A 22,796-nucleotide genomic window follows, 5' to 3' on the forward strand; every position below is an offset into this window, starting at 1 on the left:
TTATGCGAACGACATCAAGGTCGGAGAGTGAGAATCATTTTTTTGGTCAAGTGTGCAATTCGAAAGCTACTCTTGTTGAGTTCATGAAGCATTACGAGACTACAATAAAAGCACAGCGTCACACACATCGGAAAAATGATCATGAATCTCGATACAAAAGACCCCAGTTGAAGAGTAGTTACAAATTGTTAGAAGGGCAAGCTGTTGACATATACACAACAAGTATTTTTTGTGACGTTCAAGCTGAGCTTATTGGAGTTGCGGATTGCATAAATCAACGTTACGAAGATCAGCCTGATGGGTTTGTTAAGTTTTACGTAAATGACTTCCAACAGCCTTGTACATCCTTATTTAAGGTAAATAACGGCGTTTTGGTTTTTATGGCGTTTTCTGTTAATGGTGTTTTATCATATGCAATGTGTTTTTTTTTTTTACTTTTTAGAAAAACATTCTATGCATGGCGTTATAGAGATATGTTTTTGGCGTTTTTCAGGTAATGTTTCGTAAGTCTGATTGCACATGCAGTTGCTCATGCAGGCGTTTTGAACAGTTTGGTTTGCTATGCAGACATATATTCTATGTTTTGAGAATTATGGACATCAGGGAATTTCCAAAACAATACATTCTGAATAGATGGCGCAAATAGGCTTCCCCAAACTGCTCTCCTGAATACTCAATTAGTCGTGAATATATGACCAAGCTTGATCCTGATGTGCAAAGTATGATGAGAGATATTATTTTTTCAACCGAATATACTTTGAACCGTTTATCTGGTAATAAAGAGGAGCTATCCTTATACAAGGATCATGTTCAATCTTATATGAAGAAGGTTCAAGATATGCAGATTGTTGCTCCACCCGCTAGTTCTAGGGATAGATTTGCCAAGATAACCAGTCAATATAAAAACGACAAGAATATGATAAGAGTCCCTGTTGGGTATAAATCCAAAGGTTCTGGTTCTCGGAAGCACCTGAAATCTAAACAGGAGATAACAATCGACAAAAAGAAATCAAAGTCGAAACCTGGGGCCAAAGAAAGACATTGACAGAACTGTAAAGGCTATGGACACTACGCATCGAGATGCAAACAGGCCATAATTAAAAGAAGATCGACAAGGTCTTCGAGAGCCAGTGAAGAGTAGTTTGGTGTTTTCTATTTTTCACTCTTACAGAACACACACAGATGGTCTTCGAGAGCCAGTGTAGAGTAGTTTGGCGTTTTGTGTATTTCAATCCTATAGAACACAGACAAATCTCAGTTTGGCGTTTTACACCATTTTTATACATGAATTGTTTTCCATCTTTTTTTTCTACCTATTTTGTTCATAACATGCTACTTCGAAGTTACATAACAAACAATATAAGATCAGACAAGGAAATCAAACGCCAAAAAAAAAAACAATAACGCCACTAAATAAAACTACCATAAACTTCTAATTTGGGTCATGCTAAACTCAATAATGTTTTACGGAACGAGATAGATAACATTGTTAATCCTCAGTCAAGAAAGATGTCTAACAATGTTATCCATCCCGTTTAGCTAAACTTTATTGAGAACAAAAACTGAATCTCCATGAAATGGCGTTTTTGAAGTTTTGTGGTTTTTATATGTTTTGGCGTTTATATTGAGGATCTTGCTCATTACATAGAGCGAAAGTTTATTGAGAAAATAGTGTATGTCAAAGAAACATGGATTGTAATATTTGATATTTGTGTTTTTTTGGCGTTTCTAAGATGAATGGTATAGAGGAAAATATAGGTTTTGGGGTTTTGGTGTGGATTTTAGTACTTCTTCGAGTTTGTTTATATGGGAAGTTTTTGGCGCGTATTTTAGGCGCAATTTTTATTACAGTAAATGCTAGTAATTAAGTTCCATTGTTTCAGTACTGTTTTTTCAACTTTATAGGTTAAAAACAAAGTTTGGCGTTTTATATCTAATGTCGTTTATATTAGGTGTAGGATCGTTGTGGGACCCGCATGAGTCGATCAGAGGCGTTCAACACAATATGAAAGGCGGAAACAGACGTATTGTGTGTGATTCAGCAAGAATTTCACTTAAACTGTCTTGTTTATTGATTCTGGTAACAATTACAGCACGTAGACACTTCGACAGCGCTCCGCCGTCGGTAACACTCTTCCCTAGTTCTGTACCAACTGAAACAGAATGACAACTATATATAGACTGTCTAATTTCGCATGAACATACTCACATGAAATCACTATACACACGAAATTACAATCCCGCACGGAATTACCTTGTAATTCCGTACGGAATTACATGAGAACCATTACAAGCGAAATTAGTCAGTTCATGCGGAATTAGCCTCAGTCTTGATTTCTCAATCTTCGTGCCATGTGCAATGCAAGACTCGATACAAGACGAAGTCGAGAGACGTATGCACCAACATTATGTTGAAGTGTGCTATGTGTGTTAAGGTAGGATTTTAATAGCATGAGTTTGGCGTTTTTTGTAGAGAAGTCAAAAGACCCTTTTACCCTTAATGAAGCGCGCCAGATTAATGAAAGTTATTTTATTTACAAAAACGCCACCGCATCATCTAGTCTATGGATTGTTTTAATCGGACGACCCGTAAGCGTTCTCACCGTTCTCACACTTTTGGGCGTTTTCTCTAAATCCTGACCCTATATATATATATATATATATATATATATATATATATATATATATATATATATATATATATATATATATATATATATATATATGTGTGTGTGTGTGTGTGTGTGTGTAATTTTTGTTTTACATCTAAACAGTTCAAAATCTAATAATGAAATTTTATTGCTTTCCTCTTACTTTGTTTCACCTAGTTCTCAAAATAAATGATGCTAAACATACCAATTTCTTTACATATCTAGAAAATCAGGACCATGTGAGTATTATATCTTACCATCTATATGTTTTGGTAAAAAATGACCCTAATAACTGTTCATACACAGTAACAACTAGTGGGTATGTTGGTGTTACTAAAGGGTGAGTTTATTACCAATATCAAGTTGAAACTACTTAATATTTACACTGAAGTGTTATGAAGGTGATCGTGTTTACTTTGGATGATCGTTTCCTTAGCTCTAGTACCAATTGAAGTCATTCAGTGGGTAAAAAAACGATAGATTTAAGAACACCCGTAGATCTCCTCTTTATACTATCTAGGTTAAACGTAAACTAATAGCATACAAATAACTAACAGATAAACATAATACATTAAATAATAACCTATAACTTAGTAAAAACTATTTCTTGAATAATCTTGATCTTGAAATGATAACCATTTCCTTACTATCCGATCTTTTTCTTCTTTTAGAATTATCACCAACGCTTAGTTGAAGAATAGCAGATTGACATCAATTCAAGTTTTACACAAGACCAGGTAGCAGCCATATTCACCAACAATGGGACCGGAAGAATTTTGTTGTTTACTGATGAGGCTTGGAGTTATTAAGTCACTATAGTTTGAATTTAGCCACGGAGTTTGACCAAGTTCTTAGTTAGTAGATACCAAGAACATGTAATCTGTTATTTTGAATATATCTTTGTTTAAAAGTCTTCATTGGTGGCTAATCAGGTAATCGGCTTTCGGCTTTCATCTCTTATCTCTCTCTATTAATATACGATATTCCAACATGAAGCAAATCATACACACTAAAAACCCACAAAAAAGGAAAAAATACCTTTCATTTTCCTACTATACTCACTAAAAAATTACTAAAAGGATTTGTATGTGGAATGCTCTCAAATAATGTTCCACGAATTCTTACAGATCCACACCCTTTGTTTCCTGTTTAATGTAAGAAGTATTTTTCATCTTTTGTAAGGATTGTGGTTCCAAACCAGGCAGTAGACCATGCCTTCAGAAATTTAACTAAACACAACAACGCCATAAAATGGAAGTAAACTAAGAAAATAGTTGATAGATAGTCTATAGATCTTTTAATACCAACACATTAGGATCCGACAATTAAGTTAGCACAAAACAGTTCAGCATTTCAGCATTCACTATTCAATGTCTTCGTTCTTTACTAGTTTAACACTTGCAGACAGATGTAATCACTCACTTTATAACTAACCATATAAAGCAAATTAAAATGCCTCGACTCCATCATTAGATGCGTTTCTTGCCCCATTAGTATCCTGTTGCACACAACACTTAATTATGTAATAGTATGTAAAACAACACAATTCCCACGGTTGTTAACTCTTCTACATAATAAAATATGTTTAAACAAAACTAACCTTATGGTCCAAATCTAGTAGCTGAAGAATGTAGCAAGAGAAAAAGTCCAAATCTAGTATCTAGATATTAGTTGGACCATTATGGTCCAAATCTTTTAGAAAATTTGGGAACTCTTTGGACGGTTGTACCGGAACAGATGATGAGTCGTGATTTTTAGAACCTTGCCCAGAATCAGGTAAGCCTAGTATTGTTCGCTGAAAATAGCCATGTGTTGTAGTAATTCTTCCACCAAATATGTTATCTTCGTTTAACTCAAGATCCATTTCAAATGGTATTTGGGTATACTCAACCCGTTGTGCAATGTTCTCCTGGTTAGATATGTTCATCATAGAGGAAGATCCATAAGGTTGGTTCTCCATATAATTAGTTGGTGTCTGCCATCCATTGAGTGTCATGTCAATACCAACCGGGGTATAGCTTTCTTCATGATTCAATTGTAAGGATGTCATACACCCAAACTTTTTTTCATTGAGTTCTCGTGGATTGAGATTGCTAGGCATTGCACGATCCTGAGTTGTTTTCTTTTCATTGAAATTCCGTTTTTCTTTCAGGAATTTCTTGTACACCTACAATATTATAGAAGCGAAAAAACTGCATGAAAAGCATGACATTAACAACATACACCTATTGTAGCCATTGTAAAAAAATATTATAAGACTTCACAAAACCGATTAATATGAAATAATTACATAACTGAGCATGAGCCATCTAGAAATTGTGGAGGACTAAGGACTTGATTAACGTGGCAGTAACATATTAACGATTTGTTGATATTGGTAAATGTTAATGATTGGCAACAAAATTCAAGTACACTACTACTGCTTCTACTTTACTGTAGTTTCTAAATTGTTGAAGTTGTCCCATTTATAAACTATTAACCCATGAATGACAAGTAAAGATTTGTTGATATTGGTAAAGATTAATGATTGGTAACAAAATGCAAGTACACCACTACTGCTTCTACTTTACTATTGTTTTTAAATAGTTAAAGTTGTCCCATTTATAAACTACTAGTGTAGACTGATTCAAGGTCAATTTAGATCTGAAAAACTAACCTGAAGATGACTTGCAACCTGCATTCGGGTAAGCCCAAGGACACCCATAAGTTGAAGTATCTTCTTTGGAAAACGCCCTAATATTAAACACAAATCGTTAGAATTATGGAATATCAAGAGATAATATGTTCCAAAATTAGCAGTATTAATGTCACAAAAGAAAAGTAAATCCATTTAAAACAAAACGTGTTGAATGATGAATTTATACTTCCTTCCTCAAGCTGATTATAAGCGTAAACGAATTTCTCGTGGAGTTCTTTGGTCCACTCCACACATATCTTCTCCTTCATGCTAGTACCACCATTATAATTATAATTATAATCATCATCTTCATTATCATCACCGTCGTCAACATCATAATAATCATCATCATCATTGGATGATTGGTGGAGTCGCTTCTTACCCTTGTTTTTAATACTAGAACTTCTATTTTTTTGTATTTCCGCATCTTGTGTTGCCTTTTTGGTATTCATATTTTTATTTTGAAATTGTTCATGCTTATGCATTCTGTATCGGATAACATCCTGACGTATACGACTCACTGCATCGTCGGTAACTGGCCTCTTGATGACACGAAAACCACCACTCTTGAATACTTCATGCATGAAAGCTTCATTTTCTTTCTCAGACATCACTTTAGGAATGAAAAAAATAAGAAGGAATGATTATTTTTAGTAGAAACATGAAAACTACACAAGAATCAATTAGGTTAAAATAAGAAACTGAATCACTAGAGGGATTTGGACTTACCCATGGCTAGTAGATCCATGTTCTGTGTCAGCCTAAGAAATGTATGTATATCCAGACCAGTGATATCCTTATCTATCAGGACGAGGTCATATTGATTGTTCTTTTCCGTCAGCAATTTTAAAGCCACACCATAATGATCCACGCACGTAACTAATAAGACCAATATAAGAAATTATTTCAGAAACTACAGGTATCCAACTCTGCACTGTTTGTGTGAACTTATGGAAACTTCAGACTTAAACACAGCTTACATTTATAGCTTAGGAGATATTCTATAAATGTATTATAATGAACAAATATCTCAACAAATGACACATTAAACAATTTTCAGATTATATACTTGTCAAATAACATATTTATAAACACCTTAATGTAGGAAACATTGGTCGAATTAGTAAATTTTGAAATATAGATAACTCTTATAGATGTTTAATTGTAAGGTACAATATCTCGCATTTTTATGTTTGACGGTTTAAAGATCATTAATCAATTGTTCGGTTATTCCATAAAGCATCGCGTGGATTCATTTCACAATGTCTGTAAACGTTTCATTGTAACTCACCAATTTCTAACAATTGATATTCAAAATTTAATCAATCAAGTTATTATATAATTTAATAGTCTATTAAATCACTAGATCCTATTTGAATGGAAATCAAACATATCGTAGTTTAAAGAATTGAACTGAAACCTTTGGAGTCGATATCAATTTGATCAAAAGCTTTCAAGGTTGAATTTAGAATAAAAAGTAGAAGCAATCAATGGCTGACAAAGAATCCAAGAACACTAATAGTATACTGGCAAAGGAGGTAAGGACTTCAATGATTTTTTAAAATCCCCCATCTTAAATTATTCAAATTATATAACTTAGGTTGTGAAGATTAAAGCAATCCTAATTGTTCACGGGATCTAGGGGGCCTCGAATTGGCTGGTTGTATGCTAACAAAAACTCATTGGCTATCGCTTATCTCTTTCCAGCAATGCCTGAAGAACTTATTCTTCAAGTTGCTTACATACATATGCCATAAATATATGGGGAGACTTGAAAACTTAATTTGTAGGTGGACAGGGTCAAAGAAGCTTGACTACAAACGCTTGAATTTGAGTTCAAATCCTTATAAAAGAAAATTTCTGATTCACTTGATAACTTTCACATGAAAAATTACTCAACTTGTTTCAAAAGCCAAAAATCTTGGATTAACGATTGATAACAAAAGACCTGTTTGAAAATTTCTCAGTTCTTTAGTAGAAAAGTTAATTCAAATTGTTGCTGCAATTGTATGATTTACTCATCTTAATACTATGTCATTTCAAGAAGCTATCGGTTGAGTAAAAGACTAGGAAGAATGCATCAAGAAACCCACCGAGCAGGAAGATGTTCATAATAAACTTTTGTTTACCAAAGTAGACCGAAAAGAGGGATCACAATGATGTTCAATTAATCAAAATTACGTATTCAGAATCTAATTCACACTATTTCGCATATTAATCCCCGGAAATAGTGGTATTTTAGCCAGGTTGAAGAAGACAAACCCATCTCGTGTGATTATGGCTAAACCCTGAATCGTAATTAACACTTCAAGAATTTGTGGTTAAGATCATGAAGTGGAATGAATGAGATAAAATCTGTATGACACGGATTTGAACAAGATCGACCAGCTAACAAGAAATGCAGATAGAAACTAGAAGAATTGATCAATTACATGAATAGAATCAAGACCAAACACAATTGAAAACAAACCAATTGAAACTAATTTCATTCTGATCAAGGAAGGTTAACATCTAATCTTTTCAATCCTGCATTAACACATTCATCATCCCAATAGCGCATGTCTTAAAGCAATCACTTATAAATCGGATTCTGATTATACCATAATCAAATCCAAGAGTGTTTAGTCAAGTTCTTTACTCGACTCTAGAAGGAATCAAAGCAACGACTAGAATTGTTGAACAAGATAGAGAATCCAAAATAGGTCAAGAACAATTAGCAGAACAATTAAAAATCCATTCTACTATGGGTATGAGTACATTGATGATGTTACTTGAATCAATATCGAAAAAGAAGAAATTTTGGGCAAGACATAACAATTAAAGTAATCATACAGGAGAACATAAGGAAAGGACACAATCTATATCAAGGCATTAATGGTTTGCACCAAAATGGAGGCTATAAAGAAAAAAATCTGAACCAGAAGAAAAATCAGATATTGATTCCCTAATAAGAACTAGTCGAGCTGCAATAGAAGTTATACTCAGTAGAAGTCTGATTCGTAGATGAGCCATGATACAGAAAGAATAGAAAAGATAAAAATATCAGTAACCATCAGGGGTGAAGTATAGAAGGGGCGGGGAGGGGCGCCCAACCCCCCGAACTTTTCGCTCAGTAGTGTTATATATGTAGTTTTCGTACAAAAATTTTTGGGTGTATACGTTTACGACCCCCTCGTCATTCGGGTCAAGATTCGCCACTGGTAACCATGGATGATAAAATAAAACTCTAATAGATTTTATCCAGATGTACCAATGGATCAAAAACTTATTAGAGGCATTCAGGATTTCAGGTTGCATTTAAAAGAAGAATATTACTATGGGTATGAGTACATTGATGATGTTACTTGAATGCTATGACTCAACAAAAAGATTGAAACAACAAGAAAGAAGATACAAAAATGGTATCAACAAGTGATAGAATTATATGAAGTACCAAAGGAGGTTTGTCCAAAATGGAATGGAAAGAGGTGAAAAAGGAAAAAAATGACCGCATCTGTGAGAGAAGCAATCAAAGTAGAAAACTGATCGTGTGATACAATCAAAGCAAAAAACCAAGTCATGTGGTGGGTCAAAATTGAAGAACCTGGTCGTCTTAAGCAACCAAGAAGCTTTGAAAGTCGTTTGTGTGAAACCAATCACGTGAGACGACAAGTGAAGACAATTTGTGATAGATCAAAGAAAAACTAGACCAATTGATTCATCGAATCTCTAGTAGATATGATCAATCAGAAGAAGGGTAAAAATAATCTTGTGATATGATCAAAATAAGGAGGAAGTGACCAAGAACTATCAATGTGACTTAATTTTAGAAAACGAGTTGGGAAGGCTCAACAAGAATGACCATGTGATACCGAATTGTGTGAGAACCAAAGAAAAGGGAACAAAAGATTAAATTTGGGGTTACTTTTGCAGATATTAGATTAAGTAGGATTAACATGTAATTAAGTTTTATATTTACGAAAGTGTTGCATAGCATCATAAAGAGTCATGTTTTATATAACCATGTGATACAGAGGAGTTGTGTGAGAAAACTAAAGGAAAAAAGAAAAGAGCCGGTGGAGGAGTGAGCATGGAACAATAACTACCCGGGGCCGGCTCAAGGAGAGTGAAATAAAGCAAACGTTTTGGGCCACAACTTCCATAGGGCCTCAAATTCTATAAAAAAACATATCAGATGTAAGTGATCTTTGATTTAAGATTATTGATATTGAGATTTATGATCTTTAATTATGTATATTGAGAGATGATATATTAATAATAGGATCTTAAACAAATATTTGTTCTTTTATTTTTTATGAAATGGGCCTCAATTTTCTATCCGTTTTGGGCCTACAATTTTTTGAGTCGGCTCTAACGACAATGGATGATCCAAGCTCATGTAACAAGCAAAGATATATAACATATTCAGAATCTTTATTTCATACTATATTGTATCTATATCACATCAGTGAATTGGTCAAACACAATGATTTTCATTTTATTATAACGTATTCAGAATCTTTATTTCATACTATATTGCATATCAATCCTGGGCAATAGAAAATATGAATCTATAAATATAGATAGAAATTAGATTTGCAAAAATAATAATAATAATAATAATAATAATAATAATAATAATAATAATAATAATAATAAATAAATAAATTAGATATGAATCTACAAATATAGATAGATTGATAATGAACAAAGATATATAGAAATGTCACATTTAACAATGTTAAGATTATTAACCTGTCAAATAACATGTTTATGCACATCTTAATCTTAATGTGTAAATTTTATCTAAAATTTTATATGTATTGACTCGCCCCAATCTATCTAAAAGTTCAAAATATGGTGAGCTGCTATTGTCAAAATTAAAGCATTCACATTCATAGACTTGTTCACCTATTTTATTACCTTAAGTTTTCATCTACCCAAACCAGAGAACGCTATCCATTCATATATAAACAAAATATATACTGCATATACTTTGCGATGAGGAGAGTTGGATAAATTTGTGAAGCATGGTCAAGGAAGAGAGATTATGTAGTAGCGGTGGACAAGAGATCAGAAATAGTGCCAGGATTAAAGATGACATTGGTAAAAGCCAAAATGGAACCAACTTTGTACAGAAATGTATGTATAGCATTTAATTTTCCTAGCTTTCATCTTTTAAAGACACTTGAATATAAGTGTGTATATATATATATAGGGCTCGGTTCAAATGAGAACCATCGTGAGTGTGAGAAACGTGAGATCTCTTTTTTTCACGTGCGGGTTGAGCCAATTTTTTTTTTCATAAACGTAGATGAAAATATTATAAACATATCTGTAAAAAAAAGTAAAACAAAAATTATCGAGTCGGTAGTTTTGACTGATGCAAGTTTTTTTACTCGCTGGTGTAAATTTTATACGAAAATAAATATTTTTTACGCCTAATGTAAATGTGGGTATGCGGCAATTTTTTTTAATTTATTTATTTTTTTTTTGCTGAAACAAGTGATTTTTTAATGACTTTTGAGAATTTGTTTTTTAAGAAACCTTTTGAATAGCCTAGTTCTCACGGTTTTCATAACTTAAGTTGGTTCTCATTTTAACCCTACCATATATATATATATATATATATATATATATATATATATATATATATATATATATATATATATATATATATATATATATATATATAGCATAAGAATCATTACAGAACACTAATTATTGCGAGAACAAAAAGAACAACTCTAAATCACTAAATTTTGGGATTTAAGGTTCATATTTCTTAAATTTTATGTTTCTTACATTCATATGTATATTATATATACACATAAAAATTATATATTTTTCCATACATATAGTCTACATATATATAAGTAATTTAGCCTACACATAACCTACATGTGTGTAGGTTATTTAAAAACTGAAAATTATTCATATTAGGTTTTAAATTCTAATGTGACAAACAATAAATCTTACATTTATAACGTTTTCATTTACTTTTAGTTTTTTATAATTGAAAAAAATGAATGATTTATTTTGTTCTACATGTTCTCGCAATATTTAGTTTTTAGCATAGAGTCTTCCGATGTGTATATATATATATGGTAGGTTCATTGGGGACACTAAAAAAGTGGGGAACCAAGGAACCATGCATTTAACACGTTAAAAGTTCAACTTAACATCTTAAAAATCATTTTTACACATTTTTAGCTCTTTTTTTATAAATACATGTAAAAGTATTTTTCATATATATATATATATATATCATTATTCTTTTTACGCTGGTTACAAAAACTACAACCCAAATATAAGAAATATGAAATTTCACATAAAGTTAAGAGTTTAAACAGGTCTACATAATTAGGGGAAGGTTCAAATGAAATCCACTATTAACATGAAAACTCGAAAACTAACTAAAAAGGCAAAAAAACATACCAAATTTTTTTTTGCATACCAATTTTTGCTACTTTTAGTATATAAAAAAATTTCAAAAAAAAAAAAAAAAATTGTAGTGCACATATAATATACTACACATGTGTAGTACACATACACATGTGTAGTACACATACACATGTGTAGTATTACACATGTGTAATACAAAAAAAAAAATTGAAATTTTTTTTATTCTATAAGAAAACCTGCGATTTTTCATAAAAAATTGAAAAAAAAAATTTTGATGTGTTTTTTAGGCTTTTTTTTAGTTAGTTTTCGAGTTTTCGCGATAAAAGTGGTTTTTATTTGAACCATCCCCTACATAATTATTTATCATGATGATAATAAAATAGAATCTACAATTAGAACAAAAAAAAAAGGAATTTTAAGTGAAAGCTGGCGATAGAGTAAAAAAATGTACTATCCTTTTAGAAAACATCGACACATAAAACTGTAAATAACAATTATTGTAAAAAAGTTAACAAAATAACGTACTTTAAATTGTTAAAACGAAAAAAAAAAAAAAAAAAAAAACCAAACTGACAAAAAAACAACCTTTATTGGTAATAAATATTAATATATTATCCTTCTACTTTTACAGCACATCATTGACCAGCACTTGGCGATCCAATAATTTAAGAGTTATAAAAAAAATTGACAATCCATTGGTATAAAAAATTGTAAACTAAAATAAGTTAATTACAGTTATACCAAAACAAAATTTAATCAAAGAAAAAAAAAATTCAAGCATAAATTCTCTTGTACAATAACCCTATTTAAAGATTAAAGAGTTGAAGACAAAAATAATTAAATGTTTCACAAAAAGATTAATTTGGTTGAGATTATCAACGAGCAAAATTAAATATAACCATGGAAAAGATCTATTCTATGAACACCAAATAAAAATCAGAAAAGCATATCAAATATCTCAATTTAAAATTGGTTTGCTTTATTAGAAACTTAGAGATAAATCATTATATATGTGTGTGTTTTTGTGTGGGAGATTTTTACCTTCCATTGAATAAGAACGCAACACCTCGGCAACATACACGAGCGAGTCCTTTTTGTAGTCAAGAATCAAAACTTTGATTGGGGTGGCTGATGTTAAAAGTGAATCTCTTCCAATGTTTTGAACATTTTGGGAACTATCGCCGAGCCTAAACATTTTGAAACAAGCAAAATGAGAGGACAAGGTACACAAAGGAGAGCTTGATGTGTTGAAGTTCTAAACAAGGAAGAGAGTAAAATAGAAGAACTAATGAAACTATGTTGTGAAAAATAACAACGAAGAGATAGTAAAATATAAGAACAAATGAAATTATGATGTGAAAATTTTAAGAAAATAAAAAAGAAAATTATATATTATTTTTTTTTGTCTTTATGCTAAAAATAGTAATGGAATATATTATCATTTAATGATAAAACAGTATACAAATAAGAAATATATAATAAAGTGTAAAATGTTCGGATAGTCTTTGTGGTTTTGTAAATTAACACCTATAGTCTTCATTTTTTGGAAATTACACTAGTGTTCCCTATGGGTTACTTTTTGTTACTTGGATGGTCCCTGAAGTGGATGGGGTTAGTTTTCTCCGTTAAGTCCATCTGAAATTACTTATTTACCCCTTGCTTTTATTAAAATATAAAAAAAATCGCACACAAAACACACACATACACACTAACTCTCTCTCTCTCTCTATCTCTATATATCTCCATCTCTATCTCTCTATACTCTCTCTCTAAGAGAACCACCTAATTAACCCACCTGCCGCTGACCACCAGCCAACACCGCACCCACCTAAGACAACCACCTCTCTCTATCTTCACCTACCACCACCATATGCCTCCACCACCACCGTCTTCACCAACAACACCATATGTTCCCACCAGCCACCACCGCACCCACCTAAGACAACCTCGAATACCCTTCATCTGAAATCGAATAAACACCCGCCAAATCGAACGGTGATCCCCTTTAATTTTTGGTTCGTCAACTTCATCTGAGGCCTCACCCTCCCCCACTCCGACCTTATCCCCTTAACATGTCTTCTCAATCATCCTCTGTTCAACCACTAAATCCATCAACACCCATCAAAATGGTAAGTTAAATCTCCCTCTAATTCATCCCATTGACGTCAAATTCATAACACATTTGTTATTGTTGATGGTTGCTAACTGACTGTAGGTGAAGGTGGAGATTAAGCGGAGAGTGCAGGGGGTGTTCTACCGTGACTGGACTGTGTAGAATGCTACTATATTGGATTTGAAAGGGTGGGTTAGGAACCGACGAGTTAGGGTTTTTGGTGATGGTGGGGTGGAAGTGGGTGGTGGTGGAGACGGTGGGGAGTGCAGGCGGTGATCAGAGGCAGTGGAAAACGGTGGTTGAAGGCAGTGGAGGCGGTGGCCGAATAAGGGAGGGGTAAATAAGGTGGGCCCCACACTTTTAATAATCCATATTTGTTTTTTTATTTTTTAAAGGGAGGGGTAAATAAGTGATTTCAGATGGACTTAACGAAGAAAACTAACGGACATCCACTCCAGAGACTATCCGAGTAACAAAAAGTAAACCACTGGGAGCACCGATGTTATTTCCAAAAGTTGGGGACCACAGGTGTTACTTTACAAAACCACAAGGACTATCCGAGCATTTTACTCTATAATAAATATACACTACTACTGATTCCTTAGAGCCAAATGCGAGCTCAACAATATATTCAATTGTTTGTAAGGCTGTAAACATACCGAACGTTTACCCAATTGTTCGTAAATTGTTCGGCAGGGAGTTCATTTATCTTTGTTCGTTTAATATATAAACAAACACGAACAAGAAATTTCTAAGAACATGAATAGAGGTGCGTTTGTTCGTTTATTTTCGTGAACGTTCAGTAATGTGTTCATTAATGTTCACCCATCTATGTTCGTTTGTGTTCGTTCATTTAAAGGTTTTCTAGGTTATATTCTTATTTTGAGTAAACTGCCATTTTGGTCCTTGAGGTTTGGTCAATTTTGCCACGTTAGTGCAAAACTCAAATCTTTTGAATCTGGGTCCTTATGGTTTTAGTTTTATTGCCATTTTTGTCCAAAAGTGAAATCAACTCATATTATCTAATAAAATCCTTGTATTTTGTCCTTTTCCTTAGTGGCAAAATGGTCATTATAATTTTTATTATAATACATTATTAATTAAATAATAAAATTAAATAATCCCTTTGTCCTCATAAAAGTAGTAGAGACTTATCATCTTCCCCCAAACCCAAAGCCAAACCAAAACCCTGCTCTGTTCTACGATCATCTTCTCCAAATGATCATCTTCTACAACAATTCATTTAAGTTATTGATAATAAAGTGAGGAGCTGCCTTTTTGTAGGGTTTGCTTTAATCACAGATAGTGAATCATAAAGTGGAACAAATATAAGATAGTGAATCATAAACTCGAACAAATATAAACAAGTTGTTGGAATGAATAGGGAACAAATTTAAAGCATCAATCAAAATCAACAACAGATGATGTTTTACTGTTTCATACTCACCATCTAAACGTGAGCTTTCAATCTTCAATCCCACACTAAAACAACAACCCAAATCAAAACCAAAAGAGAGAAAAGGGGTTTTGTTGAAAAGAGTTTAGTGGGGCATTTAATCAATTAGTTGAAAAAGAGGGTTTTGGCAGTAGAAGTATAACCACTGAAAAAGACCCGGTCACTTCCTATCTCTTCTAAATGGCGAGGATGGTGAACATCGTGGCGATGTGATGGTGGTGACCCTCCGATCACCGCTCCCTGTCTTCCCGATCACCGCTCATTTTCATCTTTCTCTCTTTTCTCGTTCTCTCTCTTCTAAACGATAGAACGGTAGTGCCGGAGACCTATTTCTGACGCGGATGTGAAGGTGTGGGTTTGTGTATGGCGGTTGTGAAGAGATGGAAAGATGGTGAAGGAGGCGACGAGGGTTGGTGGAGGAGGTGACAACCGCAGTTGTATGGTGGTGGTGGTGGTGGAGTGAGGGTTTATTGTGGTTGTGCAGTTGAATATTGTCACACCCCGATATTTCCACGTGTCACCGGTGGGGAGTATCGTGACGTAGTTGATATCATCATAGTCAAACAACACGAATAATAAATGCACAGCGGAAACAAAAAGATAGATTCATTTCAACCGAATAAAATGTAATATTAAGTATCACAAAGTGGCTGAAACAGATCCACAGGCGGATCAAATAAAAAGGAAAACTGTTCAACAGACTTTGACATCTAGAGCTTGCGAGACTTGATTATTGATGCCTGGAGTAGCGAGCCTATTACGTAAAGTACCTGCACTTAGCCTTTTTGGAAAATACGTCAGTTTACACTGGTAAATACAACTTAACTGACTCATTTTGAAAAGAGTTTGAAAATTGATTTGAATGCACTTCGGCAAAAAGATTTTTATAACTTGGGAAAATTATTTAAAAATAATCTTGTATACAGTTTTACTCATTTGTCGTCCATTAGGGCCGGTTTGTAGAGCCGGACTTAAGTTAACTGACACGCCACAGGTATAATGCCCACTAGGTTGATTCCTTTAAGTGGGATACCAGTTTTTACATAATGCATCTGTTAGGTGTACGCCTACACCCCGTGCTTAGGTCGTGGCCATTTCTTTGAATGATGCCAAGGATATCCGGGATATGATCATTTAACCCCCAAAGGCCATACACCAAATAATACATATTAAACGGGTCATGCAAATACATTAATCACAATACAATTTAAATGACTACACACACCCGACCAAGCGGTACTTTTATAGTACCGTATCCCAAGCCCGTATAGGGAAAATAAGTTAAGAGTATTTACCTGAGCAAAGTATAAATCAAATACAGCAGGTGCACGTAGCTTTTACTGGGCTCCTAATCTGGAACGAAGGTTTTTAATAACCTATTAGAATCCTAACGGGTCTTTAATTAAGCTTAGACTTAGACCGGTTAGTTTTCAAAAGGAAGACACGGTTCAAACGCATGATAAAGCGAAGACCGGTCTAGAATGTGGTTTTGACCCGACAAGCTTGCATGCTTGTTTAATATGGGTAACTTAAACACATTCTAGATTTTGAGACAAAAACGATATGGTTTGACCCGTTTCAGCTAATATATGCAAATTAATTACATACGCCGATCCGAACGCGAAAAGTGCGTAACGGGTAACCAAATGAGTCATATGCAAGTTTCCTAAGTTAATATGCCTTAAATATGTTGTGACATCAGTAAGATATCTTCTATTATGCCCCAACTGTATTTAAACTCAAATTATGCCTCGTAAGGGCATTTTGTTGGACCGTGTTCCGACCCTGAAAAGTCAGCCGAGACAGTTCATCTTCACGTACGAAGGCGGAATCAACGTAAATGAAGTTACGACAGCTATCCCTTTCTAATTTCTTCTCATTTGTTGCTTTCTGATTACAATTTGACAGAGTTCCGTTCCACAAGCAATGGTCTAGGTCCGCTCCAACGTTTTTTAAATGAATCACAAACATCAGGTATTTATAGTGTTAGTAGGTTCGCTCCAAGGGACTGCCACAAAAGCGAACCTACATCAATTACCATAAAAGCGAACCTCCTGATGTATCTATAAGCGAACCTATGTCTATCCTTTGTTCATACAAGCGGACCTATCAACATAAAACCTAATTTTGACATTCTAGACCCTATGTTGACCTATCTTGACCTAAAACTTCACGTAGACGAAGTCAACAGACATTCCGTGCATCAACAGACTCCCCCTTGGATGTTGACGTAGTCTTCAGCAATCTTCAGCTCCTGAGTCTTCGGTCTTAGTCTTTTCTTCAACTCTCTGTCTTTACATCATAAGCACTCTATCTTCACAGGCTTCAGAATCATTACCTGACTTTAACTTCCATCTTCCCTTCGACTGTTGATCCAGACTCCCCCTTTCATTGATTCCCCCTCTCAATATGCTAGAATCTGAGATATCTGGTTCAAACTTTGACAGTTAGTTTCCGTTGGGAATAATGAAATTCAAACCTGTTCAACCTGTACATTCTCTACCTCAACATAAGTTTCACAAATTTATAACAATTGAATTTAGTAAACTTACTGGTAGACATCATTTTCAAAAAACACATTAGTTACATCAAGTTCAAATGAATGACCTTGATTAACTAAACACACACAATCTTTCAAACAAATTCATATATGACATTCAAAGTTTTCAACATGTTCTCCCAATCCTGTTCATCATGTTTAGCACTCGAATTTTGAATATCAGCTCTTCAACATTAGTTGTCGAAAATCTTTTTGACTTTTCAAAAATTTTATGCTAAAACACTCCGAAAATCTTTTTGGATTTTTGTTTTTGAATGAAATGCAGTAAACAAATATATACAGATAATATTTTTGTGAGTTTGTGTAAGAGGATCATATCAGTTCATGAGACAAATCACTAGCACTGTTAAGCTTTAATCATTTTAAGTTCTAAACTATTCACGTAGATTAACGATATAGTTGTCCTCTTAAATTTTCACAAAATTTTCAATCTATTCAGGATACAATTTAGATGTTTTATGAACTTAGCTCAATTCATGTGTCCCACCTCTTGAATATACTCCCGTATCCAGAATCTCAATATTCAGTCTTACAGGTGAGTACACTACAATGATATCTGTACATAAATTAGGTGTGCGAGGGCCGAGGGATCTCAGGTCGATACTTCCGTATGCGCAGAGAGATATCAGCTTCGACTTTTCAGTATGTCCCCTTTAGAGGATCTTTTTGTTACAACAACAGCGACTATCAATTTTATTGTTTCATCTGCATGCTGAGGGTTTATGCTGTGTTTCAAGCATTTGGTGAAAGCATTATCCAAGGACTAGGTCAGAACTACCGTTCAGCAGAAGTCCCGGAATAATACCCCAGACATCATTGAGTATAAAAACCTAGTATATCAGAATACGAGACCTTTCAAACGAGATTTCAGGGGTTACCTATATATCCAAGTAGTGTTCCCCACGAATTTCACAAGTTTGAAATTTTAGGTTTATATCCCGAATAAATCTACTAAATGTACGAAAACCTATCGACACATCATCAGTGAGACCGTTTATCACATTTGACATTTCATTTCTTTAGCGTGCTGTGATAGTCCACTGATGTACTATCATTTCCTCTTTTCTCAACAAAACTCATTTTTGCTTTTACAATGTTTTTGGTATTTTCAAATTTTCTAATTTTTTTTTAATTTTTCTCCCCCTAAAATCAAAATATGTTTCAATTTTGATTTTCAAGGAAAATTTGAAAACTGTACAAATAAAATGACAAACTGATATCGAATCACTTCAATTCGCCATTCATCTCGCATAAACAATCAGAACTCCCCCTGACAACAAACTATTTTCCCATTTAGATTTCAAAACACTTAAGTTTTTTTAATCAAAATGGTTTTTCCGGAAAATTAGTTTTGTGTGTCATTTCACAAATTCGGGGTTCTTTCATCACATTGTTTTCCAAATTATCACTTGTAAGAAAGATGAATCAAGTACAACTTAATGTCCTTAATTTATCTTTTGAAAGTCGAAATATCACCGAAGTGAATTTCTCAAGAAAGATGCCGATTCCTACTCCCTAATTACCAACCTGGGAGTTCCGGCAAGTCAGGTTTTTCATTTAAACAAATTGACCCAAGCCTGACCAGCCTTGGGTTTGACGGTTTTTACCTCAACAAAAGGCTCTTCTGGTTTTGACGAACCAGAATCATTGCATGCAGGTGGCTTGTCTGACTTTGACATATAAGATTCGTCGCCGACCTTTTTCTTTTTCTCCCTTTTCTCTTTTGTCCTCAAATTTGTATCTGATGAAACCATCTTGCTTGACTTTGCAATCGAGGAAGTCGATTCATCAGAACTCTTATTCTTACAAACAGATGAACCCGAGGACAAAATCCTTTCAAGATACTCTCTGGCAGTCTTCCTCTTCTTTCGCAGTCTGTCTTTTTGCCCCTGAGAAAGCTTTACTTTTGTTTCCTGAACTTTAGGTTCTTGAACCTTTGGTTCTTTGGGCTTGACGTTGACTGGTTTCTTTACTATTCTCTGAGATTCAACCCTCGATCTTTCCATCGATCTCCTCGGGCAATCTCTGGCAATATGTCCTCTGATATGACATTCATAACACCTTCTTGTTTCAAAACTCTGACTTTGGCAGTTAACAGCAATGTGTCCTTGATAGCCACAAGAATAACACACTCTGTTATCATACCTCTTCTCTCTTTCATATCGTACACCATTTTCATACCACACACTTAAATCATAGCATTGAGTTGCCTTGTGGTAGTCATTTCTCTTCTTGTATCCTTGATTTGGCATTTGAGCACTCTGGTCAAACCTGCACCACTTATTACCAACTATTTTTGAGTTTTGATTTTTAAATTTTTGTGATTTTTTATTATGATTGGATGATTGATCTGATGAGCTTTTATTTTCTTTTTGAAAATTTTTCGATTTTTTATCTTTTTGTTTCTGTTCCACACTCTTCTTTACAGGTTTTTGCGTTGAGCATTCACCTTTCTCAGTAGAGTGTAAAACAGTATTTTTAAACATTTCATTTAATTTCAAAAATGTTTTCCTTTTTTCTTCTTTTTCTTTTTCATCATCAGATGTTTCATCAAAATCTTCAATTTTGACTTTGTCAAAATTTGTGACCTTGTTACTTATTGGAACAGAATTGATCGGTTTTGGACAGGGAAAATTCAAACTATCTGATGCAGTCACAAAACCTTTCAATTTCTTTTCAAGTTCATCAATCTTGTTTCTTGAATTCTCAGCTTCTTTTTCAAGCTGAGAGATTCTTTCAAGATAGAACTTGATAGAATTTTCATTTTCAATTTTAAGATTTTCAAGAACAGATTTTTCATTTTCTAAACCTTTTAACTGTTCTTGAAATCTTCTTTCATTTTCTTTTAGATTTTTGTTTTCCAATTTTATCCAGAAATCTTCATCTTCTGAAGATTTTCTTTTGCTTTCAAAACCTTTTTCATTTTCTTTCAAAATTTTGTTTTCTGATGATAAACTCTCAACAATCTTTAAAAGTTTGCCATTAACAGATCTCAATTTTTCGCAGTTCAGGCGCAAACTCAAAATCTGTTCTTCATCAGCCTTCTTCTTGATCTTCAGAGTATTGTTTTCCAATGTCAAACTCTCCACATCCTTCAAGAGTTTCACACTGTCTGCTTCTGATTTTTCACAATTCGAACATTTTCCATTCATCTTTTTCTCTTCCATTTCTTTTCTCTCTTTTTCTTCTTCTATCATTTTCTCAATTGGAGTTCCCCACCATTTGTACTGCCAATACTCATCATCTTCTTTGTATTCCTTGATGATGGCTTCAATATCTAGTGTTTTGTCGTCGATGGCAATGTTTCCATACTCATCAAGATAACACTCCCTTTTCGAATCCCATCTTCTCGCTCTCCTAGCATCTAGATAGATACGAGAAATTCTAAGGATTTTGTATTCGGCAAGCATTTTCCGATAACAATACTTCTGCTCTTCAGTACGATCATCTTTCCACGGAATAGGTTCATCGTTATTCGCCATGAACTTATGTTCATGAATTACCTGCAAGATTCAGCCAACACTTAGAAAAATTTTCGAAGATTTTGAAAAACAGAGACAGAAAAGCAGATCTATCAGTGTGAGTGACAGATAAGCAATTCTGTAAGGTCCAGATAAGCGAACCAAATATTGTCCGAAAAAGCAAATCAGGTATTGTCCTTTCGAGCGGACCTGATGAGCGAATCTGTAACTTGATCTAATAAGCGGACCAAATATGTTTGTTCGAGCGAACCAGAGTAAGTCCGTTCGAGCGGACCTCTCAAATGTCAATATAAGCAGATCTAATGATCAAAAGAATGAATCAGGTTCGTTCGAGCGGACCTGATTATGTCTGTTCGAGCGAACCTACCAGCTAAAGTGTCTAAACAAGCGAACCTAATTGATTGTTTCAAGCGAACCTGTTATGTATTACGAGCGAATCTCTCGATGTCCGAAAAAGCGGACCTATGTTTTTACCCAGTTTTAACCATTTTTAATCCGAGTTTTGTCCTGAAACTTTCTACGGTTCGTTATTTGTATGTTTTACACGTTATATTCAAAAAACAGACAATTTCAACCATAGGAACCACTTCAAATCGAAAAAGTATGAAAGAAAGTGAGTAGAAATCAGAGAATTCGGTAGAATCAAGCTGTAGTAGTATGAACTCCTCGTCCTGAGCTCTCATACCACTTGTTGGACCGTGTTTCGACCCTGAAAAGTCAGCCGAGACAGTTCATCTTCACGTACGAAGGCGGAATCAACGTAAATGAAGTTACGACAGCTATTCCTTTCTAATTTCTTCTCATTTATTGCTTTCTGATTACAATTTGATAGAGTTCCGTTCCACAAGCAATGGTCTAGGTCCGCTCCAACGTTTTTTAAATGAATCACAAACATCAGGTATTTATAGTGTTAGTAGGTTCGCTCCAAGGGACTGCCACAAAAGCGAACCTACATCAATTACCATAAAAGCGAACCTCCTGATGTATCTATAAGCGAACCTATGTCTATCCTATGTTCATACAAGCGGACCTATCAACATAAAACCTAATTTTGACATTCTAGACCCTATGTTGACCTATCTTGACCTAAAACTTCACGTAGACGAAGTCAACAGACATTCCGTGCATCAACACATTTTGGTCATTTAAAAGGTTATAAAAGAGTTCAAATATAATATGAGTTTCGGGTCTGATATAATCAGTAAAAATACTTAATTTACTAAGTTATATCAGTAGGGTATAACCTATATGTGAAATTTATCGTTTCTAACCATACTATGCACCGAAGGGCATTTTGTTAATTTCACCTAAGGTTTAAAGGTCAAATCTGGAAATCTGAGTTTAAAACTTTTACTTACTGATAGGATATAAAATTTTACTTAGAATATCAGTAGGTATCAAGTCTTATATATCTAATATGGTTTTAATACATACTATGCGTTAAAAATGCTTAAAAAGACGATTTTGAGCTAT

The 22,796-nt window shown here is 33.9% G+C and overlaps 1 protein-coding gene across 1 annotated transcript; it reads right to left on the reverse strand.

Moving 5' to 3' along the window:
• Positions 1-4,098: 4,098 nt before the first annotated feature.
• Positions 4,099-13,674, reverse strand: LOC118486460 (two-component response regulator ORR24-like). The gene is made up of 8 exons (XM_035982931.1): positions 13,574-13,674; positions 12,754-12,899; positions 6,058-6,207; positions 5,516-5,941; positions 5,308-5,384; positions 4,381-4,818; positions 4,252-4,272; positions 4,099-4,149 (listed from the first exon to the last, which is right to left on the reverse strand). The coding sequence occupies exons 1-8, from the start codon at positions 13,672-13,674 to the stop codon at positions 4,099-4,101; spliced, it is 1,410 nt and encodes a 469-aa protein (XP_035838824.1).
• Positions 13,675-22,796: the final 9,122 nt, after the last annotated feature.

Source organism: Helianthus annuus, chromosome 14, assembly GCF_002127325.2.
Source record: "Helianthus annuus cultivar XRQ/B chromosome 14, HanXRQr2.0-SUNRISE, whole genome shotgun sequence".
In the NCBI taxonomy this organism is placed as follows: Eukaryota; Viridiplantae; Streptophyta; class Magnoliopsida; order Asterales; family Asteraceae; genus Helianthus; species Helianthus annuus.